The sequence below is a fragment of the Eptatretus burgeri genome, chromosome 8 (genome assembly GCF_056783735.1).
Source record: "Eptatretus burgeri isolate ZD-2024b chromosome 8, Ebu_testis_v1, whole genome shotgun sequence".
Classification (NCBI taxonomy): domain Eukaryota; kingdom Metazoa; phylum Chordata; class Myxini; order Myxiniformes; family Myxinidae; genus Eptatretus; species Eptatretus burgeri.
Window position 1 is genome coordinate 2,163,493 of NC_140968.1, and position 22,405 is coordinate 2,185,897.

At 40.8% G+C, this 22,405-nt stretch overlaps 1 protein-coding gene across 1 annotated transcript in view; it reads right to left on the reverse strand.

Annotated features, from left to right (window-relative positions):
* The window catches only part of LOC147020914 (anti-apoptotic protein NR13-like), a 50,282-nt gene extending 33,777 nt beyond the window's left edge, over positions 1–16,505 (reverse strand). Inside the window, exon 1 of the mRNA XM_085890571.1 lies at positions 16,068–16,505. Coding sequence (XP_085746697.1) covers positions 16,068–16,438 — 371 coding nt within the window. The 5' untranslated portion in view covers positions 16,439–16,505. The remainder of the gene's footprint in view (positions 1–16,067) is intronic.
* Positions 16,506–22,405: the final 5,900 nt, after the last annotated feature.

The following is a 22,405-nucleotide window of genomic DNA, read 5'->3' on the forward strand; positions in this document are numbered from 1 at the left end:
CTTTTTGCTTGGTTCCTGAGAATGATGTCCGGTCACAAGGCTTTGTTTTCTACGTTCACGCTCGATGGGATCATCAGGTCGTACATGAGCACGACGTCCTTATTTTCAGTGATTGTCCTTGGTTCGTGTTTCCGTGAGTTTTCTGGAACTGGGATGTTAAAACATTTGCAGATATGATCATATTTTTTTGCATCCCGAAAGCAGGTGACTCGTACTTTCTGTTTCTATCTTGCAGAACCTACACTTGTCCGTCTGCCTCAGTCCCGCCATCTTTTTAAATCCAATGGTGTAGTGTCCTTGATCTTATGGATTTATCATTTGTTCTCCGTCCCAGTCGAGCTGACGTCTTCTTCGCTATTCCAATGAGCCTTCTTTGTCGATCCCAACTCAGTCCAACTATTTTTTGTATTTTCCTGCTCTTTTGTTGTTATTCCAGTTGTTGGTGAATATTTGTTGATATTTATTTTTATATATTTATTTTGTCTTTTTAGCAATTGTTGGGGTTGTATTTGTTACCGTTTCGTTTTCCTGTGCGGCATCTTCTTCTCGCACCTGTTTTCGCTAATTATTTGCAAGTTGAGTTCGGGATACATTTTCAGGTTTGTTGTGTTCATGTTTGTTTACAAATTGAATGCGATAGTCTGTTGGGTATTTCACATACTCAGCTAGTTACACTTGTCGCTCTGTGCGCCTGGTTGAGTTCCATCAGGACGCTCCCTCCCTCCCTCTGGCAGGTACATTCTCGGGATGCACTGGTTTTTGTGGAACGTTTTGTGTATGGGAAGAAATGTTCTTGTTTTGATGTATAACATCGATTTCTGATTGGGACCGGTTTATGATTCCACAGTTGTATTGGAACACTGGTACTATGAGTTTGTTTCTTGGGGAGAGATATGTTTTCAGGATCTGCTTCGTTCTATGTTGGTATTGTTAGTCCAAATTCCAAATTCCATTTGAATGTCCTCAGAGAACTGTTTTACTAGTTTTAGCTCTTCTGTCAATTTTTCTTCATTCGGTGCGAAGAGTTTTAAATCATTCATGTGTAGTATGTGTGTCACCTTTCCTATTTTTTGGATGTTCTTCTGGTGGTTGTTTGGGTGTACCAGTGTCCTTGTTTGTTGATGAAGTTATTCAGTGGGTCCAGAGCCAGAGAAAACAAGAGGGGGGGAAAGCAATGCCGTATCTGCACATATGGTATTTCGATATTTCCTTCTGAGTGCTGTAATATCAACATGGTGTTCCAGAGCTCCATTGCTTTCTGAATCAGGTTGATTATTTGGGGATTGATTTTGTATATTTACATACATTTTAACATCCACTAATGTGGGACACTGTCAAAAGCTTTGTTATGGTCTACCCAGGCGGTGGACAATTTGGTTCTTTGCATTTTGAAATTTTCAAATATGGCGTTGTTTAGTCGTTGGTGGTCAATTTTTCCATGGCCAATTGTAAAGTGTTTTTTTTATTTTATTTTACTCATTTCATTAGGAGCTTGGAGCGATGTTATATTCTATATTAAATAGAGAAATGTCTGTTTGTTTGTTTGTAATAGTACTCCTCTGAGGTCCCAAGGTTAATTGTGATGAAACATGATAATATGATCACATTCTTTTTAACCACAATACACCTTACTCGGGGTTTTAAACAGTCATTTTCTCACAATTCATGACTTATAAACACACGAGCCACTACCGTCACAGGGAAGGGATAGGAGCCTGAAGGGGATGGGGTGGGATGGTGGACCCGGCGTTGCGGTACCTTTGCTGGTGTGCAATAAAAAAGGTCTTATGCATCGTATGACTAAAGGAAAAAGAAAAAAGAAAAAAAGTAAATGGTACATGTCTGGAGAGGAAAAACAATCATATGGGTTATTCCACCGTCACTCGTTACATTTATGGGACGTGAGGCTACTTTGGCCCCTCACAAATTACGAAGTACTTGATCAATCTGAATCAAAACTGTCATACAACAACTTGGAGATATAGTCTACTCAATAGTGGAAAGAAAAATTAAATTTGTTCATTCACATTTTTTGAAACATAGATGTCATTGCTCGTCACCCATGTTACAAATAAAAAATAAAACATTTTAAAGACTGAAATTTTTTGCACAATTTTGCCATAAAAGCCTCCTCATAATGTTGTCCTCACCACAGAAGTACCATTCTTTTTGTTCGCATATGACTCATCGCAAATCAAAAACAGTTTTTATTTAAATAATCACATATTTTAGGCAGGAGGGGCAGATAATTAAAGTACAGTCACTCACATTACATCATTTCCTCTTTATACTTTCTACCACAAGACGAATCTTTAAAAATGTAAGGCACACAAGTTTATGACAGCCATTATTCAAATCATGATGCCAAAGGGGTCATTCCAAGTCAAATCAACAAATCCCTCCAGGTCGACCATCTCAGATTTTCATGATTTTTTTGTGTGGGTTGGACAAATATTACTTCTGTATTCCAAGGAGTTTTTGAGATATGACCCCTAGAGCGTGTCAAGGTTGGTTGAAGAAAAACGACCCCCTAATTATACTTCAATTTCAGCAACCCATTTCTTGGCATCTGTTTGAGATAAAGCAAGGAAAATTTTTTCCTAAAGCAACTTTTATGGTATTTTAAAGAAAAAATAAAGCCGGATACATTGCAGAAAAAATGAGGCCTGCAGCCACCCTTAAAAATGGTAAAAATCAAAATAGCACGACTGAAACGGGAAACTTTGACCCATGTTAAAGTACCTTTCATTTATTGTGTCACCCATGTAATTTTTTGTGGAGAAAAATATTCTAAAATGTCAACCAAAATATGATTTACCAGGTGTCTACTGCATTTATTTTTTATTTTAGGCCCTTTCAAAAAGGGGAAAAATATGAAATTTCATGATTTTCAGGTCAAAAAAAAAAATCACATGTGGCCTACCTTCAAAATATACGTGTTTGGTATCAAATGAAAGCTCCTTTCATGTATTATAACTGTACCAAATCTCAGTAGTTTTATAGTAATCAATCCTTCATGTCCTACCAACTCCATCAATAAAGCCCCAAAACGAATTTGACTCATTATTGGCAATGTCATTTGTGAGCTGTTAAGTCAATTAATTTTTGTGTCACTTAAATAAAAAATTTCAGGCATTAAATACCAAAATATCAATGCACAAACCAATTCTCACATGTCTATTAAGGTGATTTTTTTCATAACACATCTCTAACATGGTGAATAATTGACCCATCTGTAAGTACCCGGTAATGCTTGGTTATGAGTAAAAATACACTTCCAGAGGAAATGGTTTTGTTTGTTTGCTTTAATATTTAAAAACTTTTAACCTGAACAATAATGTGTTTCACCTTTAAGCAGAAAGAATTAAAGTACGAGAGTATTTAATCGGAAGCTGACTCAGGATCTATTTTTAGCATAGCCTAGTTCTAGGGATGGCTTATTTTTAAACTTGGGGTGGTGTGCAAAAGTTTCTGAAAGTTGTAATTTGGAAGCACACTAACAAGATGGACCTGGTCTGCAGAAAACAATTAAAAACTTGTACTGTTGGTTCTATTCTTCAAGAAGAAACAGAATGTCAAAAAACAACTATTGCAGGTAAGATTTTTATAGTTATTACTAATACAACTTGAGGGGGAGCACTCGGTAGAGTGCAAAACCTCAGTCGCCAATACTGCTGGGTCACTTAAGTGAACCTGATATCCTATTCATTGTAGGTCAAAACGGATCAGACTCCACTGAATCAAGATTGAATGAACTAAACTAGATCGACGCGCATGTAGAAATGGCAAAAAAAATAAAATAGAAATTTTTTTGAAAAAAAGTTGCAAATTTTTTTTTTGTCTAACCAATTTTTTTTTGGGGGGGGGGGGGTTGGAAATCAATTAAAACATGTAGAAATGCAAAAAAAAAAAATGCAAATATTTTTCAAATAAAATCGAAATTTTTTTGAAAAAAAGTTTTTTTTTTTGGACCAAGTCCAAAATTTAATGGCATGATCCTTGGACTATACTTAATCCCCCCACCAAATTTCGTCGAAATCCGTCCAGGAGTTTTCCGTAATACTGTTCACAAACAAACAGACAGGGGTGAAAACAGTAACCTCCGTCCATCTTCGATGGCGGAGCTTAATAAATGCATACAAAGGGCAATTTTCAAATGCATGTCTGATTCTTTCTAAATCATACTGTCTCTATTTTATGAATCAGTAGTTGAGCTAATGTGTGCATTACTTTGATGTCATTGGATTCTAAACAAAACTTGCACAATATTATCAGTGCCTGAATAACTTCAGTAATATGTGATGTATCGGTCATTTGAAGGGATAAACTTTGAAGCTTTCAAGTGGAAATTAACAGTTATTTGACTAATGGCCTGGCCACACTGACATTGCATTGCGTTGTGCTGCGTTTTTACAGCGCGTGCGCTGGTATACAATTGCACCGAGTTTGAAATGTCCCCGGTGTCTACCATGTCTCCGGTGTCCCATCCCCCCCCCCCCCCACGCGCCTCAAGTGACAGCCAATGACGGCCATCTGGTAGATGGTAGTGCGTAACCAAGACGGAAATGGCGACAACTGACAAACAATTGACGGAAATACCCGAGTATTCATGGGCCGACAACTGACGGAAAAATCCGAAGAGACGGCCAATATAATAATAATAATAATAATAATAATAATAATAATTTGCCGGTTTCCGCATGAACTACACATTACATTCACACAATACTGCCTTTTTTCAATGGAAATTTGTGAAACTAATGTGTTATATATGTGAAAACCATTTAATTCATTGCTTGACGGAAAAAAACCAAGAAACGCTCCCCTCTCATGTACGAACGAACGAAAGACGTCATTTCCGCCCACCATCGCATTTCGCGCCGAACGCTGAAAGCTAAGTTCTTCTTATTTTACATCATTCTTTTGCGGCCCCCTGCCACGCTGTATCGAACGATTTCATTCCTTCTGTTATATATAAAGGTGCTTATCACAATAATAACATTTTTACATTTCAAATATTAAGTACGCTAAAATTGCATATTTTAACATTAGTGTTCTCATTTGCTTCACCACACGTGCTGTATTGAAGGATTTCACTTGTTTGTAAGGTGTTTTGTACTGTGTGCTATAAATAGATTTAATGCACTGGTGTTGTTTGGCTTTATTGATGGGGTTGGTAGGACATGAATGATTGCTATAAAACTAATGAGATTTGGTGCAGTTATAGTACATGAAAGGAGCTTTCATTTGATACCAAGCACGTATATTTTGAAGGTAGGCCACGTGATTTTTTTGACCTGAAAATCATGAAATTTCATATTTTTTCCCTTTTTGAAAGGGCCTAAAATAAAAAAATAAATGCAGTAGACACCTGGTAATTCATATTTTGGTTGACATTTTAGTATATGTTTCACACAAAAAATTACATGGGTGACACAATAAATGAAAGGTACTTTAACATGGGTCAAAGTTGCCCGTTTCAGTCGTGCTATTTTGATTTTTACCATTTTTGAGGGTGGCTGCACGCCTCATTTTTTCTGCAATGTATCCGGCTTTATTTTTTCTTTAAAATACCATAAAAGTTGCATTAGGAAAATTTTTTAAATTGCTTTATCTCAAACAGATGCCAAGAAATGGGTTGCTGAAATTGAAGGATAATTAGGGGGTCGTTTTTCTTCAACCAACCTTGACACGCTCTAGGGGTCATATCTCAAAAACTCCTTGGAATACAGAACTAATATTTGACATTTTTCAGTTCAATATTTGTCCAACCCACACAAAAAAAATTCATGAAAATCTGAGATGGTCGACCTGGAACTTTTCTGAAAATTTGTTGATGTGACACGGAATGACCCAAAGACAACATTAAAAAGCACACTTTTGTTGGGTGAAGTGGTTATGACATGGTTGGGTGAGGTGGTTATGACATGGTTGGGTGAGGTGGTTATGACATGGTTGGGTGAGGTGGTAATGACATGGTTGGGTGAGGTGGTAATGACATGGTTGGGTGAGGTGGTTATGACATGGTTGGGTGAGGTGGTTATGACATGGTTGGGTGAGGTGGTTATGACATGGTTGGGTGAGGTGGTAATGACATGGTTGGGTGAGGTGGTTATGACATGGTTGGGTGAGGTGGTAATGACATGGTTGGGTGAGGTGGTAATGACATGGTTGGGTGAGGTGGTAATGACATGGTTGGGTGAGGTGGTTATGACATGGTTGGGTGAGGTGGTTATGACACGGTTGGGTGAGGTGGTTATGACATGGTTGGGTGAGGTGGTTATGACACGGTTGGGTGAGGTGGTTATGATGTGGTTGGGTGATGAGCTGATAAATGTGCATATTTGTGTACAAAAGCAAATGACATTTAATATGCATGTTATGGACTTTGAGAATAATCAAGTGCACAAGTGATCCTTCAACAAAACCATTTATTCTTTAAACAACAATAATTAAAATATATATATATATATATATATATATATATATATATATATATATATATATATATATATTCATTTTGAGAATTCATCTCCGGTCGGTGTACAGTCCCCGCTTCGTATGTATCCGAGACATGCTCCAACCATTCCTTCACTCCTCTCCCTTCTCTTCCCACACTCCCTTACCATCCTCTCTCTCCCATCATCCTGACACCTTCTCAACATCGCAGTCCCTCTCCCCCCCAACACTTACGTAATAAATAGATGGCTCCAATGATCGTTTACCATGCTTTACCAACAACAAAATTAATTTAAAGACTCGATTTAAGGTTACTTTAAAGTTATTTTAATGTATTGCAGATGATAGGATGGTGCGGAGGTAGCACACATAGCTTTTCTGTCTAATCCAGGTTCGATTCCAAACCCAAATGTAAACTGTCCAATTCGTGTTTCTTAGAGAGGGGATTGTATCAAAAACTGCACCGTCCCTTCGATGGAGATCAAGCTGGATGTCCCGACTATGACTATGAGCAGTACTTGATGCATGTTAAAGAACCCACGATGTCTTTCCCGAAGAGGAAGCGAATTATCACCGGCACCCTGAACAAATTACAAATTCCTACCACCTTCAGTCAAGTATGCCACATCAAAGTGGTGACCAGTCCAGAATTGGTTTGACCTTTGAAGCGTTTCTCAACAAGTCATGATTCGACCCAGAGCTCTCCAAAGAGTATGAGCCTCGGATTACAACTAATTGGTGTGAAAATCTCAGGTTACTTGGGGTACGAGATTAATCCAGCTAACAATCTGTCCCATGAAATGGATATCATGGATACAGAAGGTTGCTTTTTATTCCGGATACAGAAGAATGATTGGTTGAGCGATGACGAGAGTGTTCGACAAACTGCCGCAATCTTGTCTGCTTCGAAGAAATGAAGTTATCCCTGTTCAAGAGAGACAGCCCTAACAATCTCCATTTCTCTGACAGATTCTCAGTCGCTTCTCCTTGATGGCTGAACACGGCAGGAATTGAATAAAACGATTTGTTGTCACAATTGGATATATTGTGACAGCCAACAACGTTGCATGTGTTCACCATTGTTGATGATCTCATGCTGCTATAAAGATTAGTGTACTGTGTTACGATCGGTTGGTTTGCCCATATAAATCGTGGCACATGTGAAGCACCCGGATGTGTGACGTCATGTGAAATCCACCAATAAAGCCTCCATCTCCTAAACTGCAGCGTCTTATTACAGTGCATATAAGGGTGATGAACATCAGACAGCTTCAGTTGTGCTAAACTTCCAAATTGTTTTTTTACGATCCTCAAAATCAATATTTTATCAATAACTGGAAGGGCACTTGGTAGAGCGCATACCTCCGCCACGCAATGCCTGATCCATGAGAACATATTGGGCCCAATACATTTTTGAGATATTATGCTGTATATCGGTTTAGCCCAATTCTTCAATGGTGAAGAATCACTTTAAAAAATTCTTGTAGCCGGATCCGGATCTGGATCTTCATCAAAATCTAATCAGTTCGTCCTTTTCACAGACTGAACCTGTCCACAAAATTTCATCCGGATCCGCCCACAGCTTTTTGAGATATCTGTACACAAACAAACAAACAAGAAGACATCGAGCTGAGCACGATACTTGCAAAATCCATAAAACAAATTTGACCTCAAAAATAATTGCTGGTTGAATTAATTGAGCAAATATGCAACTCCTCTTCAAATTGCAAGTGAATCGGATGAAATTTTAATTTTAGAAATCAATTTGAGAAATTCGGCCTATGTTGACCTTTTGGTCTATGTTGACCTCAAAAGTTATTAGGTGGTTGAATTAATTGGCATGAAATACAAGTCCACTTTAAATTTCATTCAAGTCAATTGGATGAAAGTTGAGGAATTTATAAATCTCACCTAAGTTGTTGACCTTTGGCCGATGTGAACCTCAACAATATTTGGCTAGTTGAATTAATTGACATGAAATATAAATCCTCTTTAAATTTCAAGTTAATTGGATGAAAATTGAGGATTTTATAAAACAAACCTAAGTTGTTGACCTTTTGACCTCAAAAACAAGAAGCTTCTTCCTTACGATAAACTCTACCATGTGGTGAAGTTTCGTGAAGATCGGTTTAAAATTGTGACCTGTAGGTGACAGATAGACAGACAGACAGAATAACCAGAGAGTTGGTGTCAAAGCCACCCAATGCTCGCCTGTTTATACATTTATCGTTTTTAAAAGACTCGTCTAATAATTAATATTTTTTCTAAAGCATTGCAGTGAAGTCTGATCCAAATAATTTTAAAGCAATATATGTATTTGTATATTGTAATCAGTAACAAGAGCGCAAGTGAGCACAATATACGCCCGAACAAGAAGGTATATACAGAATTGTGCTACTACATGGAAAACAGCATCCTGGTTGCCATGACAACCACTTTAGATGACGAACGTATGTCGCGACACACCGTCTCCACAGTCTGTACCTATGTACCAAATATGAAACGTGAAAGTTGAAAACTTTGGGAATTAGATTGCGGACAGGAATGGATGGAAAACAGCATCCTGGTTGCCATGGCAACCACTTTAAATGACGAACATACGTCACGACACACCATCTCCACAGTCTGTACCTATGTACCAAACATGAAACGTGAAAGTTGAAAACTTTGGGAGTTAGAGTGCGGACAGGAACGGACAGACGGATGGACAGACAGACAGACGACCGGTATCACATAATACGCCTATATATATATATATATATATATATCGGGCATATAAAAATAGTGTGGTAGCTAAAAACATTAGAAACGAAAAAATAACTTGCACCAAAAACTTTAACATTTTCACGCTCATGCTGACGCTCACGCCGGGGGTATCGCTATAGCTCTCTGTTCTTTGAACAGGCGAGCTAACAAAATCGACTCACCAATATGCTTGAACAATCTTCGATTTTCCAAGTCACAAACAAACAGACAAACATAGAGGGGTGAAAACATATCCTCCTTCACCTTCGGTGGCAGAGGTAATGAAGTATATTCTTCGACGTGGTGCGTCATGTTCTTTGAACTCTCTCGCTGCTATAAAGAAATACATGTATAGTGCGTTTCAACTGGTTAAATACCTTACACTTCAACTAGAACCAATCGATGAAGTTTATACCAAGTCTTGTTTATTTATTTCTTTATTGGCTAAAACAGTACTGGACGTGCAAATGTATGTACACGATGTATCCTGTGTACATTAAAAATAACCATTGGAGGTTTTGCAAACTCAAAGTGACCACGGCTATTTATCGGGCCAGGTTTGTTGAATCTAATGATAATTATCTGTGATCTTTTGTCAACTGGTATTCCGTGGATTGAGCCACTTCATGAATGAATCAACACATTATATTGCAGCAAACACAATGGAGGATCGGGATAGGTATTGTGGGTAAACCAACAAACGCAGGGACTTTTTGGCGATCTAAAAGCAAGCCTCAGTCACATGGGTAGTTGCAATACGATGTTATCACACTATGGTAAATCAGCAGCTGACAAGAAATCCAAAAATGGAACTTTCCTCATCAGGTTCTTGTGTTACTCACGTTACAAGCTTAAGCGTGTTATATATACAATTATCCGTAAGCTCCACAGCTAAATTAAATTCATTATAATGGACGATAACGAGTGGAAGGAAAATAACGATCCCAGTTGAGCATTGGTGCATTCAAAAGATGGATGAAAAACATGATGTTTTTGTTACTCACGTTACATGCAAAATACCAATAAAATATCCGGCACTGCAGGGAACGTTTGGTGAAAGTTTTTGAAAAATAACTCTTTTCTCATAAAATGTCAACATCTGTGTTATCAATGTATTATACTATTTAGAATGATTATACTTCAATGTTGCCTGAGAAAATGGGGGTAGTGTTGTTGTTGGAAGTGAGAAAAATGTGAAAAAGAATTGCAGGTATTCAAAATGTTCATTAACCCAAAGTTTGAATCGATATTTAATGTGGAACTTCTTGATCTGTTACCCGCACCAAGCACACTTTGCAATACAAACGTTAAATAATCACATCCGGATGTTTCATCCACACTTTTTGTGGTATGACCCATATATACCGTACACCTGACAATGAACGATTTGTAGTGAAGTACATCTGTGCACAGAACTGTGCACGTGCCTACCCATCCCCTCAACACATCTCTCACTTGTGAATGATGTGGGTGGGTCTTTCTTTATATGAATACATATATTGATTGCTTTTGACGTCTGCAAGTGGTATATGCTTGAGAGCCTCATTGGTATGCATTGCTGTCTGTGCTGTCGCTGATGATTTGCCAATAAGTGATGAAACCGGTCCGGTAGCTGAGGGGTGTGTGTAGCATTTGGATTCTCATGTGTGTACTCTGTGTGAACGTCTTTATAGTTGAGGAGGAAATCTGGGAAGAGTTCGAAACAACATAGCACTTACCTTGGGTAGGTCTTCTTAGGTGACTTTATGCAGCTTCTTCAGCTGGAGGAGTGTCAGAGGGGTCAATTGTTTATATAATCCTAGCCACCTGGGTTTAGTTGATTAGGTGAGAGCTGGTTGGATATTCCCTCCATTCACAGGTGAGAGATGTGGGTGGGTCTTTCACATATATATCAAGAAATATAAAGGATTAAAAAAAATATATAGAACTAGAACGGCACTTGGTAAAGTACATACCTCCCTTCGCCAGGCTGAATAGTTTACGTTTTGGATCCCACCATTGGCCAGATGTGCATCCAGACCATTCATCCTTGTCACACACCAAAATCGAATCGGCTTGTTTTTGTCACATACCCAACTCATCCACCAAGTTTTGTAACAATTTGGCCTCAAATTTTTGAGATATCCTGATACGTATATGTCATTTTTGGCCCTAATCCCTCAATGGTGAAGAATCAACTTTCAGAATTTAAAAAAGTCTCATATCCGGATTCGAATCTTCACCAAAACCAAATCATTTAGTCCTCGTCAAACACCCAACATGTCCACCAAGTTCCATCCGAATCAGTCCATAACTTTGAGATATCCTGCTCACAGACAAACAGACGTAAAAACATAACCTCTGTCCGCCCTCGGTTACAGAGGTTATTAAGGAAATAGACTTCAAAAGTAGTTGAATTTCACCATTTTTGGACCTGGTAAGAAAAGTTCAGGCGTTCGTAAGGCATCTTGTGCAGTTTTGGTTGGAGAACAAACTACTATCCTTAGCTTGAGTAATTCGTACTAGCAGCAAAAGTTACTTCTCTCTGGTGTTGGCAAGCCAAGCATATCAGATGGACACGCCGTATCGCCCGCAGTCTCGTACTCGGGGCGTCAACTCACCCACGCACAGCACAAATGAAATTCTTAAAGGAAACTATGTACAGCCGTTTTCAGGTCTCCAACTGTGAAGTTGGTCTTTTTACAATGTAGAAACAGTGCCCCACATCCATCACCTTGGATCTTGTCCCAGGTCATCGCAGCTCACAATGCAATGCTCACGAAACCCCTTTGCCTTGCTCTTGCAAACATCCCCATAAATATCTCCGATGGATTATTACTTTCAGCATGAAGTGCACCAATTAAACTTGGGAGGTTTGAATTATGTTACAATGCGAGTGCTTGTCTCAACCACTTTGAAAGGATTAAAGGTTTCCATCAGTCATTCATTCCTTTACTCACTCGCTTCTTACAATTCCACACATCGGGCCAGCCAACGTCCACTTTTCCCCTTCTTTGGAAAGGATCTTCGTTTCATCGTTGCATGCAGGATGTTCAGTTATATCGGAAACTTGCCTGGCTTGCTCTTTGGCAAAATATAAACTTCGAATTGCTAATTTGTTCCACTACATCAAGTGGAATCCACACCCTGTCGACTCTTTGGAAATGCATTTTCCCCAACAGCATGAGCAGTCGTTTTCTCATAAGCGCCAGTCACACGACACACAGCACACCATCCTCTTTGTAGAGCGTCGGTTCTACTGAAGCAGTCACTCGGCAAGGGTTACTATCCAAGATGGGTCGTTACTCCCATGCAAGATAGGTGACTGAAGGTGCAGGAATTTGGGATTTGTTCACGGCGATGGTGACAACTCGCCACTTCTTCATGAAATAATGAAAAACTCGCCTCGCCGGTGCAGGCTAATGCCGATCTGCGTTGGCGGACGGGTCGAACAACATTGGATGAAATCAGCAGGGCGGTGAATGAGGTACGCTAACCGCTGTGGGAAGCAAGGAGAAGCTGACGTTTCGGGCATTAACTCTTCATCAGAGCAAAAGAGACTCCGAGCTTTGTCAGGCCAATGGGTGAACACCCGAAATGTCTGCTTCTCCCTACTTCCCAGGGCAGTGAGCACCCCGAGCAATCAATGTCCTGTTCATTTCATCCATCCTTCTTCATGAAAGTCACCATAGGATCATTAATCTGCACTAACTAGTGCTATCACATGAGATACCCATTTTACAGAGGACACACACATCGATGCATTGCCCTGTCTGCTGAACACCAGGTTGATAATTTACAGCCAAATCGAGGTGAACAAGCTGAACCAGTCAACATGCTTCACCCAAGATAGTTTAACAGGTGAGCGTGCATACCTCTACAGTCTACACTATCCTGCCAGCCCAGTATTCAGGTGATCAAATGAAAGGAAAACGAATCCCACATCCGATGCTGAAAACTCAGCTCGAGTGCTGGATGTATTGGATTCAACATTCTGCGCTGCAATTTACAAACTTCTGTGCGTGATCGCGTTGGTTAGTGGACGTGTTACACTTCTGCAGACGAACAACCAACATTTCTCAGCAATTATTATCAACCAATTTGGAATGTGCGCCGGAGAACATTCTGCAGTTGCTCATACTGATAAACACGAAGATTTTTGTTTCATCCGGTGTCTCAGGGGCGATCGAAGCGAGGCCCAGGTGAGAGTCACCGACGCGTTTCTTCAGCAAGTTCCACCTGTAAGCACTCGAATCGTTTCCCACCGTCACAAACACAACCCACAATTCAGGTCCTTCTCAACAGCCTTTCGAGGTCCATTCTCACTTTTCACTCGACACAATATGAAACCAAATCTGTGCACATAGTTACCGATGAGCAACAAAGATTGTCGAGAAGAAAAACCGAGCCGTGATAAAGATATAGTACATGCCAATGCAGTGATTCTAACTGGCAGGATGAAGAAGCACACTCACTTCTGAGCCATTTGGTCTGGGTTCAACTCCTGATCTGACAGTAAAAAAAACTCTGCTTCGCAGGCAGGGCGTCGCGTCGAGTGCGTAACATTAAGCCGGGCGTCCCGTCTGTCAGCATTAGTCGATGGGAGTTAAAGATCTGACTGTGTGTTTTGCAAAGTAGGCGAGTCATTGCCGGCACTTTGAACAAATTACAAATTCCTGCCCTACCCTGATAACCCATACTTTGTACTTAGCCGGTCAACCTGATCCCAAAATCGTCACGATAATTCACGGATTGGCGCGTGTGGGTTTGTTTGTCGCGCATACTCCTCCTGCAGTTCTGCGCCGATCACATCCAGACTTGCCATATAGGATCAGCATGATCCCAATTCATGTTTTATAGGTGTTTTTTTTATTATTATCTTTGTCGGTGGTGTTGGGGGAGGGAAGCCAATTGTCGATGGAAATGTGCATCGTGTAGTGCCACCTCGACGTGGGGTAGGGTATTACAATTCACCGCCCTGCTGATTATACTCGGAATGAACTCCGACTTCAACGTCGAAAAACTGCTCGGTCTATTTCTCTCAAATTCTGGGGTCCCCAGATTTGGCTCCCTGTCCACCCAAAACCTCCCCACCCTTCATCTGCGAGGATGGCGATACACACAAGTTAGGGTGGCTGGTAATATTTATAGCATTGTTTGTACCTTTTTAATTATCCATATTTATCTATGCATGCTCCGGGCTCGTGGAAAAGCGATGACACGGATCAAAATCAGGACACAACACAACAAGGGGAAAACACCAACGGCAGGTGGGCGACTACCTGTCGTTTCACAGGCACGGTGATTCATCAATGCGCGCGTCGTCTCTCGGATGGACCTTGAAGTGGGTGGCCCGTCCGCCGGCATTTGTTGGTGGACGTTAACTATTCGACGGTGGCCTTCGCAAAAGAGTAAGCAAGCCATCTCCAGCACCATGGACATATTCTGAATTCATGTCCGAACCTACGGAGGATGTTGCATCAGTGGTACAGTCACGCCTTCAGCCAATGATGCTACCCCGCAGCCTCGGCGGCATATGGAAGAAGACGCAGCAGGAATTGCCAAGTTAGGTACAGAGGTTCAAATTGTACACACACACACACACACACACACACACACACACACACACACACACACACACACACACACACACACACACGATCATTGCGATGCTCACACTCTGGTCGATGGCCATGGAATGCACCTGTACCAGATTTAGTTGTACATTTTTCTTTGAGAACTCAAGAGTCGAACTCGTCCGAGACATTCTTCATATGATGAAGCTCTCCGCCAAATTTGGCCATTCCAGCTGCCCTCGTCAAATTACGTTGCTGACAAACAAACGCACAGACGGGATCACTGCGGCACTCACTCACGCGCTCGGCCTCCATCCGCAGAGAGGAAATAAATAAATAAATGATAAAAATTAAAGGTAATTCATAGCAATTAATCCAAACGCCGTGGGTTGGCAGGATGGCCTCGACACGTGGAGGTACGCACACTCGTCTCTCAGCCGTGTGTAGCCCGTGCTCGTCGGTGGATGCTAAAGACCCTGCGGTGTCCTTCACGAAGAGTAGGGGAGCTATCTCCGGCAAACTCCAAATCTAACTACTCCTGGGAAGGTAATGGCAAACCACACAGTATAACCCTGCTCAGGAACCTGCTTTGGTGGAACATCAGACAGACAGAGATGGAGATGCAGAGACAGAGACAGAGACAGAGACAGAGACAGAGACAGAGACAGAGACAGAGACAGAGACAGAGACAGAGACAGAGAGACGCAGAGACACAGAGACACAGAGACACAGAGACACAGAGACACAGAGACACAGAGACAGAGACAGACAGAGACAGAGACGGAGACGCAGAGACAAAGACAGAGATGCAGAGACAGAGAGACGGAGACGCAGAGACAAAGACAGAGACAGAGACAGAGAGACGGAGACGCAGAGACACAGAGACAAAGACAGAGATGCAGAGACAGAGAGACGGAGACACAGAGACAAAGACAGAGACAGAGACAGAGACAAAGGTTCATGAAGAATGAAATGTGATGATTTATTTATGGTTTTAATGAAACCACACAGGAACAATGACATATTAATAAAACCAGGAAAAGCAGCAAATATGTTCAAGTCCAGACACAGTGATCTAGTTAATGAAACCAGGGGTTCCCTCATAAGGAGATCCGACTAATCGAGGCAAGTCCAGACACAGTGATCTAGTTAATGAAACCAGGGGTTCCCTCACAAGGAGATCCGACTAATCTACAGTGTGTACAGTAGAGTACAGTGTGTACAGTGTCACGGCTTGCGATGCACGTACAGTACACAGACAAGGACGCGGTTCCGTGTAACCCACAAACGAGCTCAACGAACACTCACCTGGTTCGAACATCATCGGCGACCCTGCGCAGCGTCTCCGCGGCCTTGTCCTGGGACGGGGCTCTCCCGGCCGCCCCCAGCACGTCGCACATGTACCCGCGGACCAGGACGAGCGTCCGAACACACAGAGCGCTCTGCGGCGGCTCCGAGGGTCCTTGGCCCTGGGGTTGGACGCTCATGGCTCCGTGACGGCAAACGGGAGGCTGCGCGTCCAGGGGCGGGGACCCCCCGGGCGAGGACCCCCCGGGCGAGGACCCACCGGGCTCCGTGTCCGCGGCGGGAAACCGCGACGGGCCGCACAGGGAGTCCCAGAGGTCGACACCGGGTAATCGGATTTGTACAAACCGGCAAAAATCCATCAACGAGTTCATAACACCAAACCAACCCTCCTCAGCACATCACCTCCACCTGTCCCTCCACAGAGCGGAAGTGAGGGGCGGGGCGGGGCGGCGCCCACGCTGATTGGTTGGCGGTTACTATGGTTTCCTTCCCTCAAACTTGTTCTCCCTCACAAAATAACCAAAGGTAAAGTTCATTCAAAATGACTTTACACACAATGTTCTCATGGAAAATGGCCTCAGTACGTACGAACACCGCACGTTCGTGCTTGGTGAGTTGGTGTTGGTCCGTTGGTTAGTGGGCTGGTGGTGGTTGGTGTTGATTCGTTGGTTGCGGGTGGTGGCTGCTATGTTGGCTGGTGGTGGTTAATGTTTCTTTGGTTAGTTGGTTGCGGGTGTTGACTGGTGGTGATTGCTGTTTGTTTGGTTAGTTTGGTTGCGGGTGTTGACTGGTGGTGGTTGGTGTTTATTTGTTGGTTGCGGGTAGTGGCTGGTTAGTTGGCTGGTGGTGGTTGGTGTTTGTTTGGTTCGTTGGTTGCGTGTGTTGACTGGTGGTGGTTGGTGTTTGTTTGGTTAGTTTGGTTGCGTGTGTTGACTGGTGGTGGTTGGTGTTTGTTTGGTTAGTTTGGTTGCGTGTGTTGACTGGTGGTGGTTGGTGTTTGTTTGGTTCGTTGGTTGCGGGTGTTGACTGGTGGTGGTTGGTGTTTGTTTGTTGTTGATTGGTCGCTTGGTAGTTATTTGTTGGATGCTTGTTCGTTCCTGGTTGCCAGTGGTAGCTGATTGGTTGGTCGGATGGTTGCAGGTGGCAGTAGTTGGTTTGACATTTCAGGAACACACTCCACCACATATCTGCATCATTGGACAAGACAAGGTGTGTTGTTGTGGGATGAATGTGGTGAATGTAATGTACTGCACCAACATCCCATCTGTCAGATATAATAACACGTACGAGAGGGCACCGTCGTCCCCTCTGAGATTGCCAAACTGTTTCATGGTTATCTATTTACTAGGTACGTAAATATACCTGAGTTTCTGACAAAACTCGAACCCTCGGCCCTCACCTCTGTGCACACCTGTTTCATCTCATCTGCATGGCACAAGTATCATTTTACCATGTTTACAACTTTGATCCAACAAGTCAGCGGAGATTGCAGGAGGGACATCATGGAGGAATGTTGTTTCCATAAAGTCACGTGGCATTAAACATGCCTAATGTGTGAAAAACAAATAAATGGAGGGAGTCAACCGTCCGATTCTTCCTTTGCGTGGGAACTGAACCGTCGTTGGAATGCCGAGGCAGTGTCAACAACAAAGGCCAAAAACATCTGTGGTCTCGTGGTTGGGCTGCAATTTTAAACAGATGTGGATTGTGTTCACATAGAGACATGTTACATATATCATTCCATCTCAAACAGATGTGGATTGTGTTCACATAGAGACATGTTACATATATCATTCCATCTCAAACAGATGTGGATTGTGTTCACCTATTGACATGTAACATGTATCATTCCATCTCAAACATGGTGTGGATTGTGTTCACCTATGGACATGTTACATGTATCATTCCATCTCAAACAGATGTGGATTGTGTTCACCTATAGACATGTTACATGTATCATTCCATCTCAAACATGGTGTGAATTGTGTTCACATAAAGACATATTACATACATCATTCCATCTCAAACAGATGTGGATTGTGTTCATCAACAGACATGTTACATGTGTCATTCCATCTCAAACAGATGTGGATTGTGTTCACCCATAGACATGTTACATGTATCATTCCATCTCAAACAAATGTGGATTGTGTTCACCTATAGACATGTTGCATGTATCATTCCATCTCAAACAGATGTGGATTGTATTCACATATAGACATGTTACATGTATCATTCCATCTAAAACATGGTGTGGATTGTGTTCACCTATTGACATGCAACATGTATCATTCCATCCCAAACATGGTGTGGATTGTGTTCACATAAAGACATATTACATACATCATTCCATCTCAAACATGGTGTGAATTGTGTTCACATAAAGACATATTACATACATCATTCCATCTCAAACAGATGTGGATTGTGTTCATCAACAGACATGTTACATGTGTCATTCCATCTCAAACATGGTGTGGATTGTGTTCACATAAAGACATATTACATACATCATTCCATCTCAAACAGATGTGGATTGTGTTCATCAACAGACATGTTACATGTGTCATTCCATCTCAAACATGGTGTGGATTGTGTTCACCAACAGACATGTTACATGTGTCATTCCATCTCAAACAGATGTGGATTGTGTTCACCTATAGACATGTTACATGTATCATTCCATCTCAAACAGATGTGGATTGTATTCACATATAGACATGTTACATGTATCATTCCATCTAAAACATGGTGTGGATTGTGTTCACCTATTGACATGTAACATGTATCATTCCATCCCAAACATGGTGTGGATTGTGTTCACATAAAGACATATTACATACATCATTCCATCTCAAACATGGTGTGAATTGTGTTCACATAAAGACATATTACATACATCATTCCATCTCAAACAGATGTGGATTGTGTTCATCAACAGACATGTTACATGTGTCATTCCATCTCAAACAGATGTGGATTGTGTTCACCCATAGACATGTTACATGTATCATTCCATCTCAAACAAATGTGGATTGTGTTCACCTATAGACATGTTGCATGTATCATTCCATCTCAAACAGATGTGGATTGTATTCACATATAGACATGTTACATGTATCATTCCATCTAAAACATGGTGTGGATTGTGTTCACCTATTGACATGTAACATGTATCATTCCATCCCAAACATGGTGTGGATTGTGTTCACATAAAGACATATTACATACATCATTCCATCTCAAACATGGTGTGAATTGTGTTCACATAAAGACATATTACATACATCATTCCATCTCAAACAGATGTGGATTGTGTTCATCAACAGACATGTTACATGTGTCATTCCATCTCAAACATGGTGTGGATTGTGTTCACATAAAGACATATTACATACATCATTCCATCTCAAACAGATGTGGATTGTGTTCATCAACAGACATGTTACATGTGTCATTCCATCTCAAACAGATGTGGATTGTGTTCACCAACAGACATGTTACATGTGTCATTCCATCTCAAACAGATGTGGATTGTGTTCACCTATAGACATGTTACATGTATCATTCCATCTCAAACAGATGTGGATTGTATTCACATATAGACATATTACATGTATCATTCCATCTAAAACATGGTGTGGATTGTGTTCACCTATTGACATGTAACATGTATCATTCCATCTCAAACATCATGGTGTGGATTGTGTTCACCTACAGGCATATTACATGTATCATTCCATCTCAAACATGGTGTGAATTGTGTTCACATAAAGACATATTACATACATCATTCCATCTCAAACAGATGTGGATTGTGTTCACCAACAGACATGTTACATGTGTCATTCCATCTCAAACAGATGTGGATTGTGTTCACCTACAGACATGTTACATGTATCATTCCATCCCAAACATGGTGTGGATTGTGTTCACCTACAGACATGTTACATGTGTCATTCCATCTCAAACATGGTGTGGATTGTGTTCACCTATAGACATGTTACATGTATCATTCCATCTCAAACATGGTGTGAATTGTGTTCACATAAAGACATATTACATACATCATTCCATCTCAAACAGATGTGGATTGTGTTCATCAACAGACATGTTACATGTGTCATTCCATCTCAAACATGGTGTGGATTGTGTTCACATATAGACATGTTACATATATCATTCCATCTCAAACAGATGTGGATTGTGTTCACCAACAGACATGTTACATGTGTCATTCCATCTCAAACAGATGTGGATTGTGTTCACCTATAGACATGTTACATGTATCATTCCATCTCAAACATGGTGTGGATTGTGTTCACCTATAGACATGTTACATGTATCATTCCATCTCAAACATGATGGTGTGGATTGTGTTCACCTTCAGGCATATTACATGTATCATTCCATCTCAAACATGGTGTGGATTGTGTTCACCTTTTGGCATATGGACATGTATCATTCCATCTCAAACACGGTGTGAACTGTGTTCACTTCTAGACATGTTGCATGTATCATTCCATCTCAAACATGGTGTGGATTGTGTTCACCGACAGGCATGTTACATATATCATTCCATCTCAAACATGGCGTGGATTGTGTTCACCTATAGACATGTTACATGTATCATTCCATCTCAAACATGGTGTGGATTGTGTTCACCTATGGACATGTTACATGTATCATTCCATCTCAAACATGGTGGGGATTGTGTTCACCGAAAGACATGTTACATGTCTCATTCCATCTCAAACATGGTGTGGATTATGTTCACATACAGACATGTTACATGTATCATTCCATCTCAAACACGGTGTGGATTGTGTTCACCTCCAGGCATATTACATTTATCATTCCATCTCAAACATGGTGTAGATTGTGTTCACCTAAAGACATGCTACATGTATCATTCCATCTCAAACATGGCGTGGATTGTGTTCACCTATAGACATGTTACATGTATCATTCCATCTCAAACATGGTGGGGATTGTGTTCACCGAAAGACATGTTACATGTCTCATTCCATCTCAAACATGGTGTGGATTGTGTTTACATTCAGACATGTTACATGTATCATTCCATCTCAAACATGGTGTGGATTGTGTTCACATAGACATGTTACATGTATCATTCCATCTCAAACAAATGTGGATTGTGTTCACCTATAGACATGTTGCATGTATCATTCCATCTCAAACAGATGTGGATTGTATTCACATATAGACATGTTACATGTATCATTCCATCTAAAACATGGTGTGGATTGTGTTCACCTATTGACATGTAACATGTATCATTCCATCCCAAACATGGTGTGGATTGTGTTCACATAAAGACATATTACATACATCATTCCATCTCAAACATGGTGTGAATTGTGTTCACATAAAGACATATTACATACATCATTCCATCTCAAACAGATGTGGATTGTGTTCATCAACAGACATGTTACATGTGTCATTCCATCTCAAACATGGTGTGGATTGTGTTCACATAAAGACATATTACATACATCATTCCATCTCAAACAGATGTGGATTGTGTTCATCAACAGACATGTTACATGTGTCATTCCATCTCAAACATGGTGTGGATTGTGTTCACCTATTGACATGTAACATGTATCATTCCATCTCAAACATCATGGTGTGGATTGTGTTCACCTACAGGCATATTACATGTATCATTCCATCTCAAACATGGCGTGGATTGTGTTCACATATAGACATGTTAAGTGTATCATTATATCTCAAACATGGTGTGGATTGTGTTCACCTATTGACATGTAACATGTATCATTCCATCTCAAACATGATGGTGTGGATTTTGTTCACCTACAGGCATATTACATGTATCATTCCATCTCAAACATGGTGTGAATTGTGTTCACATAAAGACATATTACATACATCATTCCATCTCAAACAGATGTGGATTGTGTTCACCAACAGACATGTTACATGTGTCATTCCATCTCAAACAGATGTGGATTGTGTTCACCTACAGACATGTTACATGTATCATTCCATCCCAAACATGGTGTGGATTGTGTTCACCTACAGACATGTTACATGTGTCATTCCATCTCAAACATGGTGTGGATTGTGTTCACATAAAGACATATTACATACATCATTCCATCTCAAACATGGTGTGAATTGTGTTCACATAAAGACATATTACATACATCATTCCATCTCAAACAGATGTGGATTGTGTTCACCAACAGACATGTTACATGTGTCATTCCATCTCAAACAGATGTGGATTGTGTTCACCTATAGACATGTTACATGTATCATTCCATCCCAAACATGGTGTGGATTGTGTT